At 47.1% G+C, this 20,949-nt stretch overlaps 1 protein-coding gene across 4 annotated transcripts in view; it reads left to right on the top strand.

Moving 5' to 3' along the window:
- Positions 1–20,718, top strand: part of LOC143765791 (chloride channel CLIC-like protein 1) — a 347,463-nt gene extending 326,745 nt beyond the window's left edge. For all 4 annotated transcript variants that reach the window (XM_077252826.1, XM_077252828.1, XM_077252825.1 and 1 more), the window contains one exon: positions 20,226–20,718. In XM_077252826.1, the coding sequence (XP_077108941.1) occupies positions 20,226–20,465 (240 nt within the window). In that variant the 3' untranslated portion in view covers positions 20,466–20,718. The remainder of the gene's footprint in view (positions 1–20,225) is intronic.
- Positions 20,719–20,949: the final 231 nt, after the last annotated feature.

Below are 20,949 nucleotides of genomic sequence, written 5' to 3'. Positions count from 1 at the left end.
AAACTCAAAATTTTCTCTCTTATAATCCCACTTCTGCAATGCATTAAACATTTAATACTGGCCTGGCATACTGTTATGACCCCAGTGGACAGGGTCTCAGAGGAACGTGTAAGTCTGCAAGATACAAAAATCCAGCTCATAGGGCTGTGGTAACTGGGTTGACCAAATAGCTACTCCTAACGCCAACACTAGAAGTAGCCGGGGATCATGCCTACGGTGATCGCTAGATGACTCGCGCCAGCCGGAGAATCTAACTACCCCTAGGAGAAGAAAACAAAGACCTCTCTTGCCTCCAGAGAAAGGGACCCCAAAGCAAGATACAAGCCCCCCACAAATAATAACGGTGAGGTAAGAGGAAATTACAAACACAGAAATGAACCAGGTTCAGCAAAGAGAGGCCAGCTTACTAATAGCAGAATATAGCAAGATAACTTATCTGGTCAACAAAAACCCTATAAAAATCCACGCTGGAGATTCAAGAACCCCCGAACCGTCTAACGGTCCGGGGGGAGAACACCAGCCCCCTAGAGCTTCCAGCAAAGGTCAGGATACAGATAGGAACAAGCTGGACAAAAATACCAAACAAAACAAAAGCAAAAAGCAAAGAAGCAGACTTAGCTTGAAAAACAGGAACCAGGATCAGAGGACAAGAGCACAGCAGATTAGCTCTGATTTCAACGATGCCAGGCATTGAACTGAAGGTCCAGGGAGCTTATATAGCAACGCCCCTGAACTAACGGCCCAGGTGAGGATATAGGAAAAGACAGACGCTCCAGAGTCAAATCACTAATGACCACTAGAGGGAGCAAAAAGCAAAATCACAACAGATAACATGCTCAGAAGTTGACACAAATGGCTTTGAATGGCTACTAAAGGTAACATCAATGTGTGTTCATAAAAGCTGAGTGAGTTTCTGGGATCCAGACTTTTGCTTCTTTCATCCAGCCACTGACGTTTCTGGATTGTGAGTCATGGGGAAAGCAAAAGAATTGTCATTGGATATATGGGAAAAGGTAGTTGAACTGTATAAAACAGGAAAGGGATACAAAAAGATATCCAAGGAATTGATAATGCCAGTCAGCATCGATCAAACTGTGATTAACAAATGGAAAATCAGGGGATCCTGATCGTCCACAACTGTTCAGGATGTAAAAAAAAAAACACAAATAACATCAGCTGAAATACAGGACTCTCTGAAAACTAGCGGTTTGGCTGTTTCTAGATGCACAATAATGAGGCACTTGAAGAAAATGGGCTAGATGGTCGAGTTGCCAGAAGAAAGCCATTACTGCGCAAATGCCTCAGTATCTCGCCTACAATATGCCAAAAAGCACAGAGACAAGCCTCAAAACTTCTAGAACACGGTAATTTGGGGTGATGAGACTGAAATTGAACATTTTGGCCACAACCATAAACATTACATTTGGAGACAGGTCAACAAGACCTATGACAAAAGGAACACCATTCCTACTGTAAAGCACGGAGGTGGCTCGCTGATGTTTTGGTGATGTGTGAGCTGCAAAGGCACAGGAAACTTGGTCAAAGTTGAAGGAAAGATGAATGCAGCATGTTAACAGCAAATACTGGTGACAAATTTGCACTCATTAGCCCGGAAGCTGCGCATGGGACTTACTTGGACGGTCCAACATGACAACATCCAAAACACAAGGCCAAGTCGACCTGTGTTATGATCCTAGTGGCAAGGATCGCAGGTCGGACTAGCTAAGTAACTGAACAGACTACTAGCTCTGGGGAAGTGGTAACTAGATTGACCGCAACCTGATCCTATCCACAAACAACTATAGGCAGCCGTGGAACGTTTACCTAAAAATCCTAGACGTCTCGTCACGTCCTGAGAAACTGACTATTCCTAGAGAGAAAGTAAGTCCTCACTTGCCTCAGTGGAAGACCCCAAAGATATAGAATAGCCCCCCACAAATATTAACGGTGAGTTAAGGGGAAAGCACAAACGCAGAGATGAAATCAGATTTAGCAAATGAGGCCCGCTAATACTAGATAGCAGAAAATAGGAAGAGAACTGTGCAGTCAATGAAAAACCCTATTCAAAATATCCACGCAGAGATTGCTCGAGCCCCTGCACCAACTAACGGTGCGGGGGAAGCAACTCCGTACCCCAGAGCTTACCAGCAAAAAGAAATCACATGTTAGCAAGCTGGACTAGACTCATCATACACAGAAATCATATTGCAGGCAGATGAGCAAAAAATATTCAAACAGAACTTAGCTTATTCTGAAGAGGCAGAAAACGAGATAATCAGGAGTAATCAGAATAGCACTGAATACATTGACAGCCGGCAACAAGTGGAAATGAAGCAGGGCTAAATAGGAGCCTCCCTGGTGAATAACGAGGCAGCTGATCCAGCAGACCCGCAGGATAATAAACCAAAACACCAGGGGAGCCAAAAAACCAAAGTCACACAATACCATCTGTGACCACAAGAGGGAGCCTGAAAACGGAGTTCACAACAGTACCCCCCCTTGAGGAGGGGTCACCGAACCCTCATCAAAAACCCCAGGGCGATCAGGGTGAGCCACATGGAAGGCACGAACCAAATCGGCCGCATGAACATCAGAGGCGACAACCCAGGAATTATCCTCCTGACCATAGCCTTTCCACTTGACCAAATACTGAAGCCTCCGTCTTGAAATACGAGAATCCAAGATCTTCTCCACCACGTATTCCAATTCTCCCTCAACCAGCACAGGGGCAGGAGGCTCAACCGAAGGAACCACAGGCACCACATACCTCCGCAACAAGGACCGATGGAACACATTATGAATAGCAAACGATGCCGGGAGGTCCAAACGAAATGACACAGGGTTAAGGACTTCCAAAATCTTATAAGGACCGATAAACCGAGGCTTAAACTTAGGAGAGGAGACCTTCATAGGAACAAAGCGAGAAGACAACCACACCAAATCCCCAATGCGAAGTCGGGGACCCACACAGCGACGGCGGTTGGCAAAGCGCTGAGCCTTCTCTTGTGACAGCTTCAAATTGTCCACCACATGATTCCAAATCTGATGCAACCTATCCACCACAACATCCACTCCAGGACAGTCAGAAGACTCCACCTGACCCGAGGAAAAAGGAGGATGAAACCCTGAATTACAAAAAAAAGGCGAAACCAAAGTAGCAGAACTAGCCCGATTATTAAGGGCAAACTCGGCCAATGGCAAAAAAGTCACCCAGTCGTCCTGATCAGCAGAAACAAAACATCTTAAATAGGTTTCCAAAGTCTGATTAGTGCGCTCGGTTTGGCCATTCGTCTGAGGATGGAAGGCCGACGAAAAAGACAAATTAATGCCCATCTTAGCACAAAAGGTCCGCCAAAATCTAGACACAAACTGGGATCCTCTGTCGGAAACAATATTTTCAGGGATCCCGTGCAAACGAACCACATTTTGAAAAAACAGAGGAACTAACTCGGAGGAGGAAGGCAACTTAGGCAAGGGCACCAAATGGACCATTTTAGAAAAACGATCACACACCACCCAAATGACCGACATTCTCTGAGAGACAGGGAGATCTGAAATAAAATCCATGGAAATGTGCGTCCAAGGCCTCTTCGGGACAGGCAAAGGCAACAACAAGCCACTGGCACGAGAACAGCAAGGCTTAGCCCGAGCACAAATTCCACAAGACTGCACAAAGGAACGCACATCCCGCGACAAGGAAGGCCACCAGAAGGACCTAGCCACCAAATCTCTGGTACCAAAAATCCCAGGATGGCCTGCCAACACCGAAGAATGAACCTCGGAAATAACTCTGCTGGTCCATCTATCCGGGACAAACAGTATCTCCGGTGGACAACGGTCAGGTCTATCCGCGTGAAACTCCTGCAGCACTCGTCGCAAATCTGGGGAGATGCAGACAAAATCACCCCTTCTCTGAGGATACCAGCTGGCTCTGAATCACCAGGAGAGTCAGGCACAAAACTCCTAGAAAGAGCATCAGCCTTCACATTCTTCGAACCAGGCAGGTATGAGACCACGAAATCAAAACGAGAGAAAAACAACGACCAACGAGCCTGTCTAGGATTCAACCGCTTGGCCGACTCGAGATAAATCAAATTCTTGTGATCAGTCAAGACCACCACACGATGCTTAGCTCCCTCGAGCCAATGTCGCCACTCCTCAAATGCCCACTTCATAGCCAACAACTCCCGATTACCAACATCATAATTCTGCTCGGCAGGCGAAAACTTTATTGAAAAGAAAGCACATGGCTTCATCACAGAGCCATCAGAGCTTCTCTGCGACAAAACAGCCCCCGCTCCAATCTCAGAAACATCAACCTCGACCTGGAAAGGAAGGGAGACGTCTGGCTGACATAAGACCAGAGCCGAAGAAAACCGGCGCTTCAGCTCCCGAAAGGCCTCCACAGCCGCAGGAGACCAATTACTAACATCAGAACCCTTCTTGGTCAAATCCGTCAATGGCTTAACAACACCAGAAAAATTAGCGATGAAACGACGGTAAAAATTAGCAAAACCCAAGAACTTCTGAAGACTCTTAACAGATGTAGGCTGAGTCCAGTCATGAATAGCCTGAACATTGACTGGGTCCATCTCAATAGCAGAAGGAGAAAAAATGAAACCCAAAAAAGAGACCTTCTGGACTCCAAAAAGACATTTTGAGCCCTTCACAAATAAAGCATTGGCACGCAGGACCTGAAACACCATCCTGACCTGCTTAACATGTGTCACGATATGGTATGAAATATCATAAGTTTAGTTTCTCTTGTCAGCCCAGGATGTGGGCTAAGAAACCCCCCCTTCTCTTTTACTTCAGAGTTGAGCTTGCCTCGTCAATGTACATGGGGGGAGAGCGTTTTATTGCCTAAAGGAATGTTTACGACCAGGTAGAAGCTTCCTCCAGCAAGAACTGGATTCTAAGTCTCTAGAACCATGCGGTCCTTTGTTCCATTTTTGTAAGATATTAGGCAGACGATGTACGATAGGAGAATGATAAATACATATCCTTGATCTCCATCGAAGCATCTACCCATCACTCTAAACACAGACGTCTAACTCCATCAGGTGAAGAAGTAGGGATTGCTCTGTAAATAATAGGACATATTTGATCTCATTAGAAAGTCCACGTTAATCCGAGATGAATGCTGGGTATGGTACGTGTATGACATGTTCTGGAGCGAAAATACGGGCATCAGATATATTTAATGCACAGTGAGCAACCCTGACGAGAGAGGAGGGGTTGGAAAAACCAGCCCTTTCTGTGAGGTCACAGGCTGTAGGTTATAAAGTTGCTGGCAGGCTTCCAGGGGGGAGTTGTGAGTTTTTACCTGAAGCGACCAGACTGCGAGTGCAAATGCACTGGGATAGATGGAAAGTTCTCCTAGCCTGTTGCCTGCAATGCAATGATCTGAGAATATGTGAGTGTTACCTTTTCTTCATTTAATCCTTTTATTTTTATAATTACCTTGTACATATTTGCAATTGTCTCATTTGTAACATCTCTGTAAAATATTTTATAAACACTGCCTAAAAATCATTTATGGGGTATAATATTTAATACTAGTTCGTTCTTCCTGCCCTAAACCGTACCCTGTCTCTGAAGGGAATTACGCTACTGTTTTGGGTTAGCTCCGGACCCGTTTAATCGGAGCTGGTGGCGGCACTACCGTGTGCAAGCCTTTGGGTGACATTGCAGCGACTGCGGCTTGATAATTATTGTTCCTGCCTGAGCGGGAGTAGTTATCGCGTCGCTGCAGCGCGCCCAATAGCCAGTACATAGCAGGCAGCCTTTCTGGCGAATAATCACCCTAGGTGCAGTACCTAATCTGACCTGACAGTAAGGGGGGCGCCAGAGAGCTGCAAGGTTTAAGTGGAACTGTAAGCGGGATATACACAAATCCCTGCAGTTCATGGTATACGGAAGAGCAGTGGGATACCTAAAATAAGCCCCTGCTGTAAACAAGAGGTCAATAGCCTCGTGTGTGTTTTTTTTTCATCACATTGTGGCAGTGGAGGGATAACTAGGATAAGCCCCCTGCACATGTGATAGCCGTCTGTTGGTCTAAAGTCACCCCAATCCGTGACATATTGTGGGCAGCGGCTAAGGGATCTTGACAGTCACGGTGTGAATCGTGACAATTGGTGGCAAGGCGGTGGGATATTAGAGCATTAGTGATTTGGTTTGAGCAATCATTCCTCTCACTAAAAACTTGCAGAAAGTTCTTGCGAGAACTCTGCGCAAATAAGTTTGGGAGAACGATCTCAGTGCTTATTAGTTGTGAGACAATTGTGTACTGGTAATTGTCCCCTCCCTTTCTCTTCGTTTTTCTATTCTATCTTTTATTTGGCAACCATGGCTGCGAAAGGAGAAGCCTGGTACACCCAGCAGAAGAAAGACACTCTTGCTGGGATATGCATGTACCATTGCCTGAACCCCCAGAACAAGACCAAGACTCAAATGGTCGCTGAACTGGTGCAATGGGAAGCCGCTCTAGACCACTCACAGAGCCCAGAGGCCGCAGAAGCCGGCACAAGCGAACATGGTGCTGCAGCAGAGGTCCAACCACCGAATACAGGCCCTACTGGCAACCAAGGGGGCGCAGACCTCCTCCTGCAGCTGGCTCTGCAACAATGCCCCGCAGATGACCTAGAGAGACGTCTGCAGCTGATCCAGCAATACCAGGACCGAGCCGAGCGAGAGGCCCAAGCGCAGCGGGAGTACCAGCTGCAGATGGCCCTACTGCAAATGCAGGGGTCGTCCCAGAGCCGTGAGCCCAGCAGCGCTCAGACACCAAAGCCCCGGGCCGACCACTTTCCTGTTATGGAAAAGGATGGGGACTTGGACACTTTTCTGCGGGCCTTTGAGAAAGCCTGCAGGCAGTACCAGCTGCCTACACAAGAATGGGCACGATACCTGACACCAGGGCTGAGAGGAAACGCTCTGGAGGCGTTTGCTGCCCTCCCTCAAGAACAAGATGGTGACTATGAGGCTATCAAGCAGGCCCTCATAGCCAAGTACCAGCTTACACCCGAGGTGTACCGTAAAAAGTTTCGGACCCTCCAACGTGGCCCACACGACAGTTACAGTGATGTGGTGCATGGACTGGGGACCCACTTTGACCAGTGGACCCAAGGACTGTCAGTGACCACCTTTGCACAGCTGCGAGACCTGATGATCAAAGACCAGTTCTTCCATCTTTGCCCAGCTGAGGTGCGACAGTTCGTGATGGACAGAGAACCCAAAGACGTGACGAAAGCAGCGCAGATTGCCGATGCCTATGAGGCCAACCGTAGATCGGAAGTGCGGAAGCCAGTCACCTCCAGCTGGAGAGGGGGTAAGCCTGCATCCAACGCCAATACCCCTGCCAGCCAACACACCAGAGGTCCTGTCCCCGTGGCCAACAGCACCAGACCTACCACCGAACTTCGCCAGTGTTACCACTGCAGGCAGACTGGACACATCAGTCCCCGATGTCCAGCCAAGCAGAAGAACCCCTCATCCCAGGGCCTAATGCAGCAGTTCTTTTGGTGGGTTGTGTGGCTGGGAGGGGGTGTGATAACGTACAGCATGTCATTGTGGGAGGTCATGTTGCTACAGGCCTCAAAGACACCGGGGCTGAACGAACCCTCATCCGACCCGAACTGGCGGCCCCTGAAGAAATCATTCCGGGGAAAACCCTAACTGTCACTGGGATTGGGGGCATCAGCTGTCCCTTACCGATGGCCCGGGTTTTTATTGATTGGGGTGCCGGGAGTGGGGTGAAGGAAGTGGGGCTGTCTGATAATTTGCCCACTGATGTTTTGTTGGGGACTGATTTGGGGAGGTTGTTTGCATACTACGTCATTGACACCCCTCCCCAATCTACTAATGAGGGTAAAGTTAACCCTGGTGATGATGATGATGATGGGAAATCGCATGTGTTACCTGACCATGCTTTATCTTGTAGTGATGCATCTGTTAACCATTTTTTCCCTAGGATTGATGGTGAAAATGTTGTACCTGTGCCAATTGTATCTGATAATGTTTCTTTGAAAGTTGATGTGTCCATAGGTACAGGAGTGCTCAGCCACGTCGCTCTGCGGAGGAGACGGCTGAGGAACCCCTAGCAGGGGCAAGTGTCGGTGCTACCGGAAATGGGGAGATACATGGGAACCGTGAGGAAGGTGATGCCATGCAATTGACCAGTGCCACCGAGGAAGGTAACTGGCCCATAAGTAGCAATGCTCCTGAGGTAATGGGGGTGGATGGGGAGGTAGAGCCCATAGCAGTGTCGGCTGTTGGGTCTGTAGAAACCCCCGGGGAGACAGCCTACGTAGCTGCTGTCACCCGCAGTCAGAGTGCCCGGAACGCAGATAACTGTCTGCCTCCCGGACCCTCCTCAGTCATCAGTATGACTGAACCAGAGGTGGACCCAGAGCAGGTCCCAGAGGGCTCCCGTGGGGAAGGGACCCTGACATCGCTTCTGGCTTCCACTAGCCAGGAGTTTCAGGCCGCTCTGCACACAGATGCGAGCCTAGAGAGTTTGAGACAACTCGCCGGGATGTCATTCTCCGAGACTGATAAGGAGAAGGTGTTCTGGGAAGGAGGAAGGTTGTACCGGGAGACAGTACCCGGAGAATCACAAAAGGAGTGGTTGAGGGAAAGACAGCTGGTCGTCCCGCAGCAATTCCGGGGTGAGTTGTTGCGGATTGCCCATGAGATCCCGCTAGCTGGACACTTGGGGATCAGCAAAACTAAGGCCCGGCTATCTCAACACTTCTATTGGCCTAAGATGGGGACAGATGTGTCAAACTACTGCCGCTCCTGTGTCACCTGTCAAAGAGTGGGGAAGGCGGGGCCTGCTCTTAAGGCTCCCCGGATCCCTTTGCCAGTGATAGAGGAGCCTTTCCAGAGGATCGCGGTGGACCTTGTGGGCCCGCTGGCCGTCCCCAGCAGCTCTGGAAAGCAATATATTCTTACTGTGGTAGACTACGCTACCCGGTACCCAGAGGCAGTAGCTCTGTCGTCAACTAGGGCAGATAAGGTGGCGGATGCCCTGTTGGCCATCCTTTCACGTGTAGGATTTCCCAGGGAAATGCTTACTGATCAAGGGACCCAATTTATGTCTCACCTAATGGAGGCTCTCTGTAAGAAAATGCAGGTGAAGCACCTGGTATCGAGTGCGTATCACCCACAGACCAATGGCTTGTGTGAACGCTTCAATGGTACCCTCAAACAGATGCTACGCATGCTGGTTGAGACACAAGGGCGCGACTGGGAGCGGTACCTCCCACACCTGCTATTCGCTTACTGAGAGGTTCCGCAGGCCTCGACGGGGTTCTCCCCCTTCGAGCTCCTGTACTTCGGCAGGCGAGTCCGGGGACCCCTTGGGTTGGTAAGAGAATCCTGGGAAGGGGAGCCGAACCCATCTGAAGTGTCCATAGTGGAGTATGTCATGCGCTTCCGTGACAAGATGCAGACCTTGACGCAGTTGGTGCATGACAACATGACGCAGGGTCAGGCTGATCAGAAGCACTGGTACGACCAGAACGCCCGGGAGCGGACCTACCACGTGGGTCAAAAGGTGTGGGTGCTGGTTCCTGTACCAACGGATAAGCTTCAGGCAGCCTGGGAGGGCCCGTACGTCGTCCACCAACAGCTCAACCCGGTCACCTACGTGGTCACGCTTGACCACACTCGGGGTAGGCGAAAGGCCTTTCACGTCAACATGATGAAGGCTCAACACGAACGTGAACCTTTTGTCCTACCGGTCTGCAGCGCACCCGAAGAAGGGGAGGAAGACACCCTCCTGGACATGCTGGCCCAAGCCAAGGCCCGTGGGTCCATTGAGGACGTGGAGGTAAGCGCCTCGCTATATGAACCACAGCGGTTGCAGTTGCAAACCACACTGGAACCCTTCCGGGTCGTGTTCTCCAACCGGCCTGGAAGGACTGAGTTAGCCGTCCACGAGGTGGACACCGGGAATCACGCCCCACTACGGCGAACACCCTATCGAATCTCTGACCAGGTGCAGCAGATTATGCGCCAGGAGATCGATGAGATGTTACAGCTGGGGGTGATTCGACGGTCAAAGAGCGCGTGGGCCTCACCGGTAGTTCTCGTGCCAAAGAAGGACCGGACCACCCGGTTCTGCATGGACTACAGGGGGCTCAACGCCATTACAGCCTCTGACGCGCACCCAATGCCGCGCATCGAGGAGCTGCTTGAGAAGTTAGCTGGCGCAAAATACCTGACAATAATGGATCTGAGTCGCGGATACTGGCAGATTCCCCTGAGCCCCGAGGCGCAGGAGAAGTCCGCCTTTATCACACCCTTTGGACTGTACGAGTCCACGGTCATGCCCTTCGGCATGAAGAATGCCCCTGCCACTTTCCAGCGGATGGTCAATCTCCTGCTTCAGGGACTGGAGAAGTACGCTGTGGCGTACTTAGATGACATTGCCATCTTCAGTCCCTCCTGGGATGAACACCTGCAGCATCTCGAGGAGGTGCTCGGGCGAATTCACCGAGCAGGACTGACTATCAAGCCGGGAAAGTGCCAGATGGGCATGAGGGAGGTTCACTACCTGGGGCACCGGGTAGGTGGAAACACCCTAAAGCCAGAGCCTGACAAAGTGGGCCTGATCGTGAACTGGCCCACTCCCAGGAACAAGAAACAGGTGATGTCCTTCCTGGGCACTGCAGAGTACTATAGGCGCTTCGTGCAGCACTATAGTAGCCTGGCAAAACCTTTGACGGACCTCACCAGGAAGAAGCTACCCCACATCGTCAACTGGACAGATGGCTGTGACGGGGCCTTCCAGGCGTTGAAGACAGCACTGTGCAACGCCCCTGTGTTGACAGCAGTCGACCGTTCTTGGTACAGACCGACGCCAGCGAGTTTGGCCTTGGTGCTGTGCTCAGCCAGGTTGACTCGGAGGACCAAGAGCACCCCGTGTTGTACCTGAGCCGGAAACTTTTGCCGAGGGAAGTGGCCTACTCCACCATTGAGAAGGAGTGCCTGGCCATAGTCTGGGCCCTGCAGCGCTTGCAGCCCTACTTGTACGGTCGCACCTTCACGGTGGTGACCGACCACAACCCTCTGCGCTGGCTAAGCACCATGTGTGGAACCAACGGCAGGTTGCTACGCTGGAGCCTTGCCCTTCAGCAATTTGACTTCACCATCAAACACAAAGCGGGCAAAGAGCATGGGAATGCAGATGGACTCTCCCGCAGGGTGAACCCACGGAGGTGCGCATGGAGGCATACCGAGAGGTTCTGCCGCTGTAGCGCATGCCAAAAGGGGGATGTGTCACGATATGGTATGAAATATCATAAGTTTAGTTTCTCTTGTCAGCCCAGGATGTGGGCTAAGAAACCCCCCCTTCTCTTTTACTTCAGAGTTGAGCTTGCCTCACCAATGTACATGGGGGGAGAGCGTTTTATTGCCTAAAGGAATGTTTACGACCAGGTAGAAGCTTCCTCCAGCAAGAACTGGATTCTAAGTCTCTAGAACCATGCGGTCCTTTGTTCCATTTTTGTAAGATATTAGGCAGACGATGTACGATAGGAGAATGATAAATACATATCCTTGATCTCCATCAAAGCATCTACCCATCACTCTAAACACAGACGTCTAACTCCATCAGGTGAAGAAGTAGGGATTGCTCTGTAAATAATAGGACATATTTGATCTCATTAGAAAGTCCACGTTAATCCGAGATGAATGCTGGGTATGGTACGTGTATGACATGTTCTGGAGCGAAGTTACGGGCATCAGATATATTTAATGCACAGTGAGCAACCCTGACGAGAGAGGAGGGGTTGGAAAAACCAGCCCTTTCTGTGAGGTCACAGGCTGTAGGTTATAAAGTTGCTGGCAGGCTTCCAGGGGGGAGTTGTGAGTTTTTACCTGAAGCGACCAGACTGCGAGTGCAAATGCACTGGGATAGATGGAAAGTTCTCCTAGCCTGTTGCCTGCAATGCAATGATCTGAGAATATGTGAGTGTTACCTTTTCTTCATTTAATCCTTTTATTTTTATAATTACCTTGTACATATTTGCAATTGTCTCATTTGTAACATCTCTGTAAAATATTTTATAAACACTGCCTAAAAATCATTTATGGGGTATAATATTTAATACTAGTTCATTCTTCCTGCCCTAAACCGTACCCTGTCTCTGAAGGGAATTACGCTACTGTTTTGGGTTAGCTCCGGACCCGTTTAATCGGAGCTGGTGGCGGCACTACCGTGTGCAGGCCTTTGGGTGACATTGCAGCGACTGCGGCTTGATAATTATTGTTCCTGCCTGAGCGGGAGTAGTTATCGCGTCGCTGCAGCGCGCCCAATAGCCAGTACATAGCAGGCAGCCTTTCTGGCGAATAATCACCCTAGGTGCAGTACCTAATCTGACCTGACAGTAAGGGGGGCGCCAGAGAGCTGCAAGGTTTAAGTGGAACTGTAAGCGGGATATACACAAATCCCTGCAGTTCATGGTATACGGAAGAGCAGTGGGATACCTAAAATAAGCCCCTGCTGTAAACAAGAGGTCAATAGCCTCGTGTGTGTTTTATTTTCATCACATTGTGGCAGTGGAGGGATAACTAGGATAAGCCCCCTGCACATGTGATAGCCGTCTGTTGGTCTAAAGTCACCCCAATCCGTGACATATTGTGGGCAGCGGCTAAGGGATCTTGACAGTCACGGTGTGAATCGTGACAACATGGGACTCCCAGTCATCCGAAAAAACCAGAATATCATCCAGATACACAATCATAAATTTATCCAGATATTCGCGGAAGATTTCGTGCATAAAGGACTGAAAGACAGAAGGAGCGTTAGAAAGTCCAAAAGGCATCACCAAGTACTCAAAATGGCCTTCGGGCGTATTAAATGCAGTTTTCCATTCATCACCCTGCTTAATACGCACAAGGTTATACGCACCACGAAGATCTATCTTGGTGAACCAACTAGACCCCCTAATGCGAGCAAACAGATCAGATAACAATGGCAAAGGATACTGAAATTTGACCGTGATTTTGTTTAGAAGGCGATAATCAATACAAGGTCTCAAGGAACCATCCTTCTTAGCCACAAAAAAGAACCCCGCACCAAGAGGGGAGGAGGAGGGGCGAATAAGTCCTTTCTCCAAAGACTCCTTTATATAACTCCGCATAGCAGCATGCTCCGGCACTGACAAATTGAAAAGTCGTCCCTTAGGAAACTTACTACCAGGAATCAAATTTATAGCACAATCACAATCCCTATGAGGAGGTAGAGGACTGAGTTTGGGCTCATTAAATACATCCTGGTAATCTGACAAAAACTCAGGGACCTCAGAAGGAGTGGATGAAGCAATTGACACCACAGGAGCGTCGCCATGAATTCCCTGACAACCCCAACTTGACACAGACATTGCTTTCCAATCCAGGACTGGATTATGAGTCTGCAACCATGGCAGGCCCAACACGACAACATCATGCAAATTATGCAATACAAGAAAGCGAATCACCTCCTGATGAACAGGAGTCATGCACATGGTCACTTGTGTCCAGTACTGAGGTTTATTCGTAGCCAATGGTGTAGCATCAATTCCCCTTAGTGGAATAGGGAATTCTAAAGGCTCCAAAACAAAACCACAGCGCCTGGCAAATGACAAATCCATCAGACTCAGGGCAGCACCTGAATCCACAAAAGCCATAACCGGGTAAGATGACAGGGAACAAATCAGGGTAACAGACAAAATAAACTTAGGCTGTAAAGTACCGATGGTGACAGATTTATCAATCTTTTTTGTGCGCTTAGAGCATGCTGAGATAACATGAGCTGAGTCACCACAGTAAAAGCACCTCCATTTTGCCTTCTATAATTTTGCCGTTCACCTCTGGTCAGAATTCTATCACATTGCATAGACTCAGGTGTCTGTTCAGAAGACACCGCCAAATGGTGCGCAGGTTTGCGCTCCCGCAAACGCCGATCAATCTGAATGGCCAGAGTCATTGACTCATTCAGACCTGCAGGCGTAGGGAACCCCACCATGACATTCTTAATGGCTTCAGAAAGACCTTTTCTGAAACTTGCAGCCAGGGCACACTCATTCCATTGAGTAAGCACCGACCATTTCCGAAATTTCTGGCAGTACACCTCTGCATCATCTTGCCCCTGAGAGAGGGCCAACAACGCTTTTTCAGCCTGGTTCTCAAGATTAGGTTCCTCATAGAGCAATCCAAGGGCCAGAAAAAACGCATCCACACTGAGCAATGCAGGATCCCCTGACGCCAATGCGAAGGCCCAATCTTGAGGGTCGCCACGCAAGAAAGAAATAATAATCTTAACTTGCTGAACAGAATCCCCAGAGGAACGAGGTTTCAAAGAAAGAAACAATTTACAATTGTTCTTAAAATTCAGAAACCTAGATCTATCTCCAGAAAACAACTCCGGAATAGGTATTCTAGGCTCTGACATAGGACTGTGCACAACAAAATCCTGAATACTTTGTACCCTTGCAGCAAGATGATCTACACTGGAGGCTAAACTCTGGATATCCATATCAGCAGCTGAACTCAGAGCCACACCAAGATTAAGAGGAGAGAAGCCAGACACACAGCAGCTAGACACACGGCAGCAAAAAAAAAAAAATATCTCCAAGCTTCTTTTCTCCTGCTTCTGCCATGCAATTAACACTTTACTGGCCGGCTGTACTGTTATGATCCTAGTGGCAAGGATCGCAGGTCGGACTAGCTAAGTAACTGAACAGACTACTAGATCTGGGGAAGTGGTAACTAGATTGACCGCAACCTGATCCTATCCGCAAACAACTATAGGCAGCCGTGGAACGTTTACCTAAAAATCCTAGACGTCTCGTCACGGCCTGAGAAACTGACTATTCCTAGAGAGAAAGTAAGTCCTCACTTGCCTCAGTGGAAGACCCCAAAGATATAGAATAGCCCCCCACAAATATTAACGGTGAGTTAAGGGGAAAGCACAAACGCAGAGATGAAATCAGATTTAGCAAATGAGGCCCGCTAATACTAGATAGCAGAAAATAGGAAGAGAACTGTGCGGTGAATGAAAAACCCTATTCAAAATATCCACGCAGAGATTGCTCGAGCCCCCGCACCAACTAACGGTGCGGGGGAAGCAACTCCGTACCCCAGAGCTTACCAGCAAAAAGAAATCACATGTTAGCAAGCTAGACTAGACTCATCATACACAGAAATCATATTGCAGGCAGATGAGCAAAAAATATTCAAACAGAACTTAGCTTATTCTGAAGAGGCAGAAAACGAGATAATCAGGAGTAATCAGAATAGCACTGAATACATTGACAGCCAGCAACAAGTGGAAATGAAGCAGGGCTAAATAGGAGCCTCCCTGGTGAATAACGAGGTAGCTGATCCAGCAGACCAGCAGGATAATAAACCAAACCACCAGGGGGAGCCAAAAAATCAAAGTCACACAATACCATCTGTGACCACAAGAGGGAGCCTGAAAACGGAGTTCACAACAACCTGTCATTGGCTACAGCAGAACAAAGTGAAGGTTTTGGAGTGGCCACCTCAGTCTCCTGACCTCAATATCATTGAGCCACTGTGGGGAGATCTCAAGTGCGCAGCTCATGCTAGACAGACCAGGAATTTACAAGAACTGGAGGCCTTTTGTCAGCCAAGAAGAGTGTGCAGCTTTACCATCGGAGAAAATAAAGAACCTCATCCACAACTACCACAAAAGACTTCAAGCTGTCATTGATGTTAGAGGGGGCAAGAAATGGGGTATGTAAACTTTTGATCAGGGTTATTTGGATGTTTTGGGTTGTCATTATAATTTAGAAAGAGAAAACACAATAGTTTTACAGTAAATGGCTTCACCCAACCACTAACCATGAGAGGAGAAAAAGTTTTGGTGTTATCATTCTTATTCTCTGAAAAAAGGCCAAGAAAGCAAAAATTCAGCCATGGTACGTAAACTTTTGAGCACAACTGTACATACAGATCTTTCAGGTTTCGGGGCTGTCGCTGGCCAACATTGAGTTTCAGCTATCTCCAAAGATTTTCTGTTGGTTTCAGGTCTAGATACTGGCTAGGTCACTCCAGGACCTTGAAATGCCTCTTTTGGAGCCACTCCTTAGTTGCTCTGGCCGTGTGTTTTGGGTCATTGTCATGCTGGAAAACCCATCTTCAATGCTCTTACTGAGGGAAGGAGTTTGTTGGTCAAACTCTCCTCTATAGCCGTGGCTTTTTCCGTTCAATTTTTTTTAACCCTTTTACTCTTGCTAAAATTGCTGATGACACTCAGATCTACCTCCCTGGCCCAGACGTCACCTCTCTTCTGTCCAGAATCCCGGAGTGTCTGTCAGCCATATCCTCCTCCTCTTGCTTCCTCAAACTCAATGTGGAGAAATCTGAACTCATCATCTTTCCTCCATCTCACAGATCTTCCTTACCTGATCCTATCTATCACAATAAATGACATCATGCTTTCCCCTGTAACGGAAGTCCGCTGTGCCTCGGAGTAACCCTTGACTCTGCCCTGTCCTTCAAACTGCATATCCAAGCTTTTTTCACCTCCTTTCTCCAGCTCAAAAATATTTCCAGAATTCATCCTTTCCCCAACCCTCAATCTAAAATGCTTGTGCATGCCCTCATCATCTCCCGCTTCGACTACTGCAACATCCTTTTCTGTGGCCTCCCTGCTAACACTCGCACCTTTCCAGTCCATCCTTAACTCTGCTGCCCGAATAATTCATCTCTCTCCTCGCTACTCCTCCGCTTCTCCCTTCTGCAAGTCTCTTCACTGGCTCCCATTCCTTCAGTCTATCCAGTTCAAATTACTAATACTGATTACTAATACTGATCTACAATGCCATCCATAACCTGTCTCCTCCAGATATCTCTGAAATAATCTCCCGATATCTTCCCTCACTTAAACTTCGGTCCTCCCAAGACCTCCTGCTCTCCTCCACACTTATTCGCTCCTCACCTAATCGCCTACAAGACTTCTCCTGAATATCCCCCATCCTCTGGAATTCTGTTCCCCAACACGTCCGACTATCAACCACATTCAGATCCTTCAGACGGAACCTGAAAACCCACCTCCTGTTCAAGAAAGCTTATAGCCTGCAATGACCCTGCTGCCTCCTCACCACTACCGGAGATACCGCCTCATCAACACCAGAGCTGCTGCAACCCCCTAACCTACTGTTTCCTTCCCCACCATCCTGTAGAAGGTAAACCCACAAGGGCAGGGTCCTCTCCCCTCTGTATCAGTCTGTCATTGTTAGTTTGCTTACTGTAATTTGTATGTAACCCCTTCTCATGTACAGCACTATGGAATCAATTGTGCTATATCAATAATAATAAAACTTAAATCTAACACTCAGACACCACCACCAGTGCATATTCATATAGTGATTTACATTTTTTTATACCCTGAGAACAGACCAGATGTTGGCGTTGGCCTGCTTCTTTCTTCAATATGTGCTTTTCAGGTTTTCCCTCCCAAGTACTCTCACTTATCTCCCTTCTTTTGAGGTCCACACTCTGATTTTTTCACTCCTTTTCCCTGCGATTGGCAGTCCCACCCACCGGTTCCTGGATCACTTTGTCACCTGGCTTCCTCACTTTCCATCCTTTCTATTCCCAGTCTCATCTTGGGGGACATTCCAATTGATAGTTCACTATCCCCATCTGTCACATATCTATTGTCTCTAACCTCTAACCTCTAAAACTTTCACCATTTACTAACTCAACTACACATGAAGATGAGAATACATCAGACCTGATCTTCTCCCAGCTTTACTCAGTGCATGATCTTACTCACTCCACTATCCCGCTTTCTGACCACAACCTTCTTTCCTTCTTTGTCAAGAACTGTTGCCCCGCTCAGGAAACTGATACATGCCACACTTAAAGAAATCTACTTGCCATCAATACCCAGCAACTTATGAAGAATTTGTATTCATCATTGGCCTTAATCTCCTCCCTCTCATGTTCCAACTCGGCTTTAAAACCTTATAATAAAACACTGGAAAGTGCCCTTAATAAAGCTGCACCCCTACACGTAAATCAACTTGACACAGATGGTGGCAACCCTGGCACACACGTTTTCTCCAATGGTTCTCCAGGTGTGCCAAACATCTGTGGAGAAAATCACTCTTGATCGAACATTTCATCCATTATAAGTTTATGCTTAAAACCTTGTACTAAAAGGTAACTTCAAATCGCAAAAAGACAGGAGAGTCTGGGAATATAAACTGATGACGACTTTTGACACTCTAACTGCAGGAATGAATGTGTCACACGGATTTATGTATTTTTACATCAACTAAGGAACTTGCCCATCAGACCATGTGGGGTCATCACAACAGAACCAGACCCTAATCACGGGACAATAAAACAATCCTTATCTAAGAATTGGCCCAATATTTATGGACATAACTGTTTATCACCCATGGTAATTCTGCTTCATGTCACCTGGCTTATCCATGGTTTTTTTCCCCTCCTTTTTTTTTTTTTTCTATACTATGTTGTGCATAAATATGTGATTCTTCAGAATTTGTTTTAGTCTTTGCCTGATGAAGAGACATATGTAGTCTCGAAAGCTTGCAATTTGTTACCATCTTTTCAGTTAGCCATTAAAAGGTATCAACCACTGAGGACTCTCAATTCTAAATGCTTAAAACCTATAACTCTGACCTTCAATGCTTCAAACAAGCCTACCTTAATCACCTCACTAACAATCCTAAATGATTATTTGACACTTTTCACTCCCAGTCTTAAAGTACTGGCCTCAATCACTAACCTCAGCGTTGACAATATGGCCAATTATTTCAAAGACACATTAGACAAAGTGACAGCAGATTTGATTTTCAGTACCATCTTCCAGAAAATACCAGTAATTGTATTGTATAAAATCATGTCTTCGCTTTATCTAAAACTGAATCTGTCAAAAACTGAATTCCACGAGTCCAATTCATCAAAGCCTTTCCACAAGGATTCTGCTGTAAAAGCTTTGAAAAGTCAAAGTTTGCACTTTTTGGCGTTTTCTACCAGCTCTGCCAAAATAGGCAGCGCGTTAGTGGGACGGGGGACTGATGCCACAGCTTGTCTATTTCATGATAAGCTGTGTTATTCAATATCCCAGAAATTTCACTCCAGTCACTAACTCGAGTGAGATTTCTGGCGAAGGTCACATGCTCCATATTCATGAATGCCGGTCTTGATGAATTGGGATTTTTGTGTTTACCCACTCTACTGACATACCTAAACCTGAAATTACCACTTCCATGTGTGGTTCTACCATAACTCCCAAGCAGCACGCTCACTGTATTGGGGTTATATTTGATTCAGAGCTTTCATTAACTCCCTATATCCGATTACTTGCTTGTTCGTGTGATTTGTACCTCAGAAACATCTCTATAATTCTACCTTTCCTTACCTCTAACTCTTCAAAAACTCTTAATGTTGCTCTAATTCATTCTAGCCTGGACTACTGAAACTCTCTACTAATCGGACTCCTTATTACAAAACCCTCCCCTCTCCGATCTATCGTGAACGCAGCAGCTAGAATATTTTTTTCTGGCCAACTACTATACTATTACTGCCACTCTGTGCCAGTCTTTGCACTGGTTGCCCATCCTCTACAGAGTGCAATATGAACTCATCACTTTTATGCACAAAACTCTCTACTGTTCTGCAGTCCTCTCCATCTCTTCCTTCATCTCTGTCTAACACACTACCCATCCTCTCCATTTTGCTAATGACCCAAGACTAACATCTGGAATGCACTACAATAGACAATCCGGTTAATTTCCTGTATCCACAGTTTTAAGCGCCCTAAAAAATTTAGCCTGGCCTATCACCTCATCTCCCTAATCTAACTAGTAACTATTTCCCCTTTCCATGCACTTAGTAGCTCTTTGTATCTATGCTTGCACACATGCAGGCTGGTGACTGGTTCATGCAGTGTTATTTGAATACCACTAGTAGTTATACTGATGGCTGGACCTTACACGACAAGCACTTTTATTTTTACCTTTTGCGTCACCCCTATTTTCTCACAGATTGTAAGCTTGGCAGCAGAGTCCTCACTATTCTTGGTATGTGTTACTCTGTAACGTTTTATTTTGTTTGTTCAAGTTCACGCTGAATTCTAGAGTGTTATGGAACATGTTAGTCGTATACAAATAAAAATTATTAATATTATCAACAACTCCATAATTTTTCACTCTTGCTTTCTTTTTTTTTAGGCCATCAGTTCTGTTATTGGTAGATTTGTGGTCCATCCGGTGGAACTTTTAAGCCATACTATTGGCAGGAGCCTTCGTAACATCATGAGAGAGATCCCCAGCCAATGGCAGCTGCCTGTCTTTCTCTTATTTCCTCTCACCTTCATCAGTATTGTGATTGCAACACTCAACAGGAAAAGGGATGTAATTTGCCATCAAGCCAGAGTATCCACCAGGTCGAGGACCACTAAGATGCTCTAATTTTTAGCCCTTAAACCATTTTTTCTAAAAAAAAAAAAAAAAAAATTCTGGAAAATTGTAGATAACCATGGTTTGGGTGCTACTGCTCGCTTGTATGTACATTGGATTGCTTTTACCATGGGGTACAGATTAGACACCGTTTGTATTATGCCCAAGTTGTTCCTGACATAATCTCGAATCATGTAATTGCAGCAACATGGTCATCGAGCTGAAGTCCCAATAGATTTGTGTCCACTAGGGTTGAGCGACCTTTACATTTATAGGATCGGGTCGGGCTTCACGAAACCCGACTTTTTCAAAAGTCGGGTCGAGTGAAATCGGCCGATCCTATAAAAAAGTCGGGGTCGGCCGAAACCCAATGCAGTGCATTGGGTTTCCAATGGTTCCCAGGGTCTGAAGGAGCGGAAACTCTCCTTCAGGCCCTGCGATCCATATTTAAGTGTAAAATAAAGAATTAAAATAAAAAATATCGCTATACTTACCA

Source organism: Ranitomeya variabilis, chromosome 4 (assembly GCF_051348905.1).
Source record: "Ranitomeya variabilis isolate aRanVar5 chromosome 4, aRanVar5.hap1, whole genome shotgun sequence".
NCBI classification, from domain to species: Eukaryota; Metazoa; Chordata; class Amphibia; order Anura; family Dendrobatidae; genus Ranitomeya; species Ranitomeya variabilis.
This window is presented reverse-complemented; position numbering and strand designations above follow the sequence as displayed.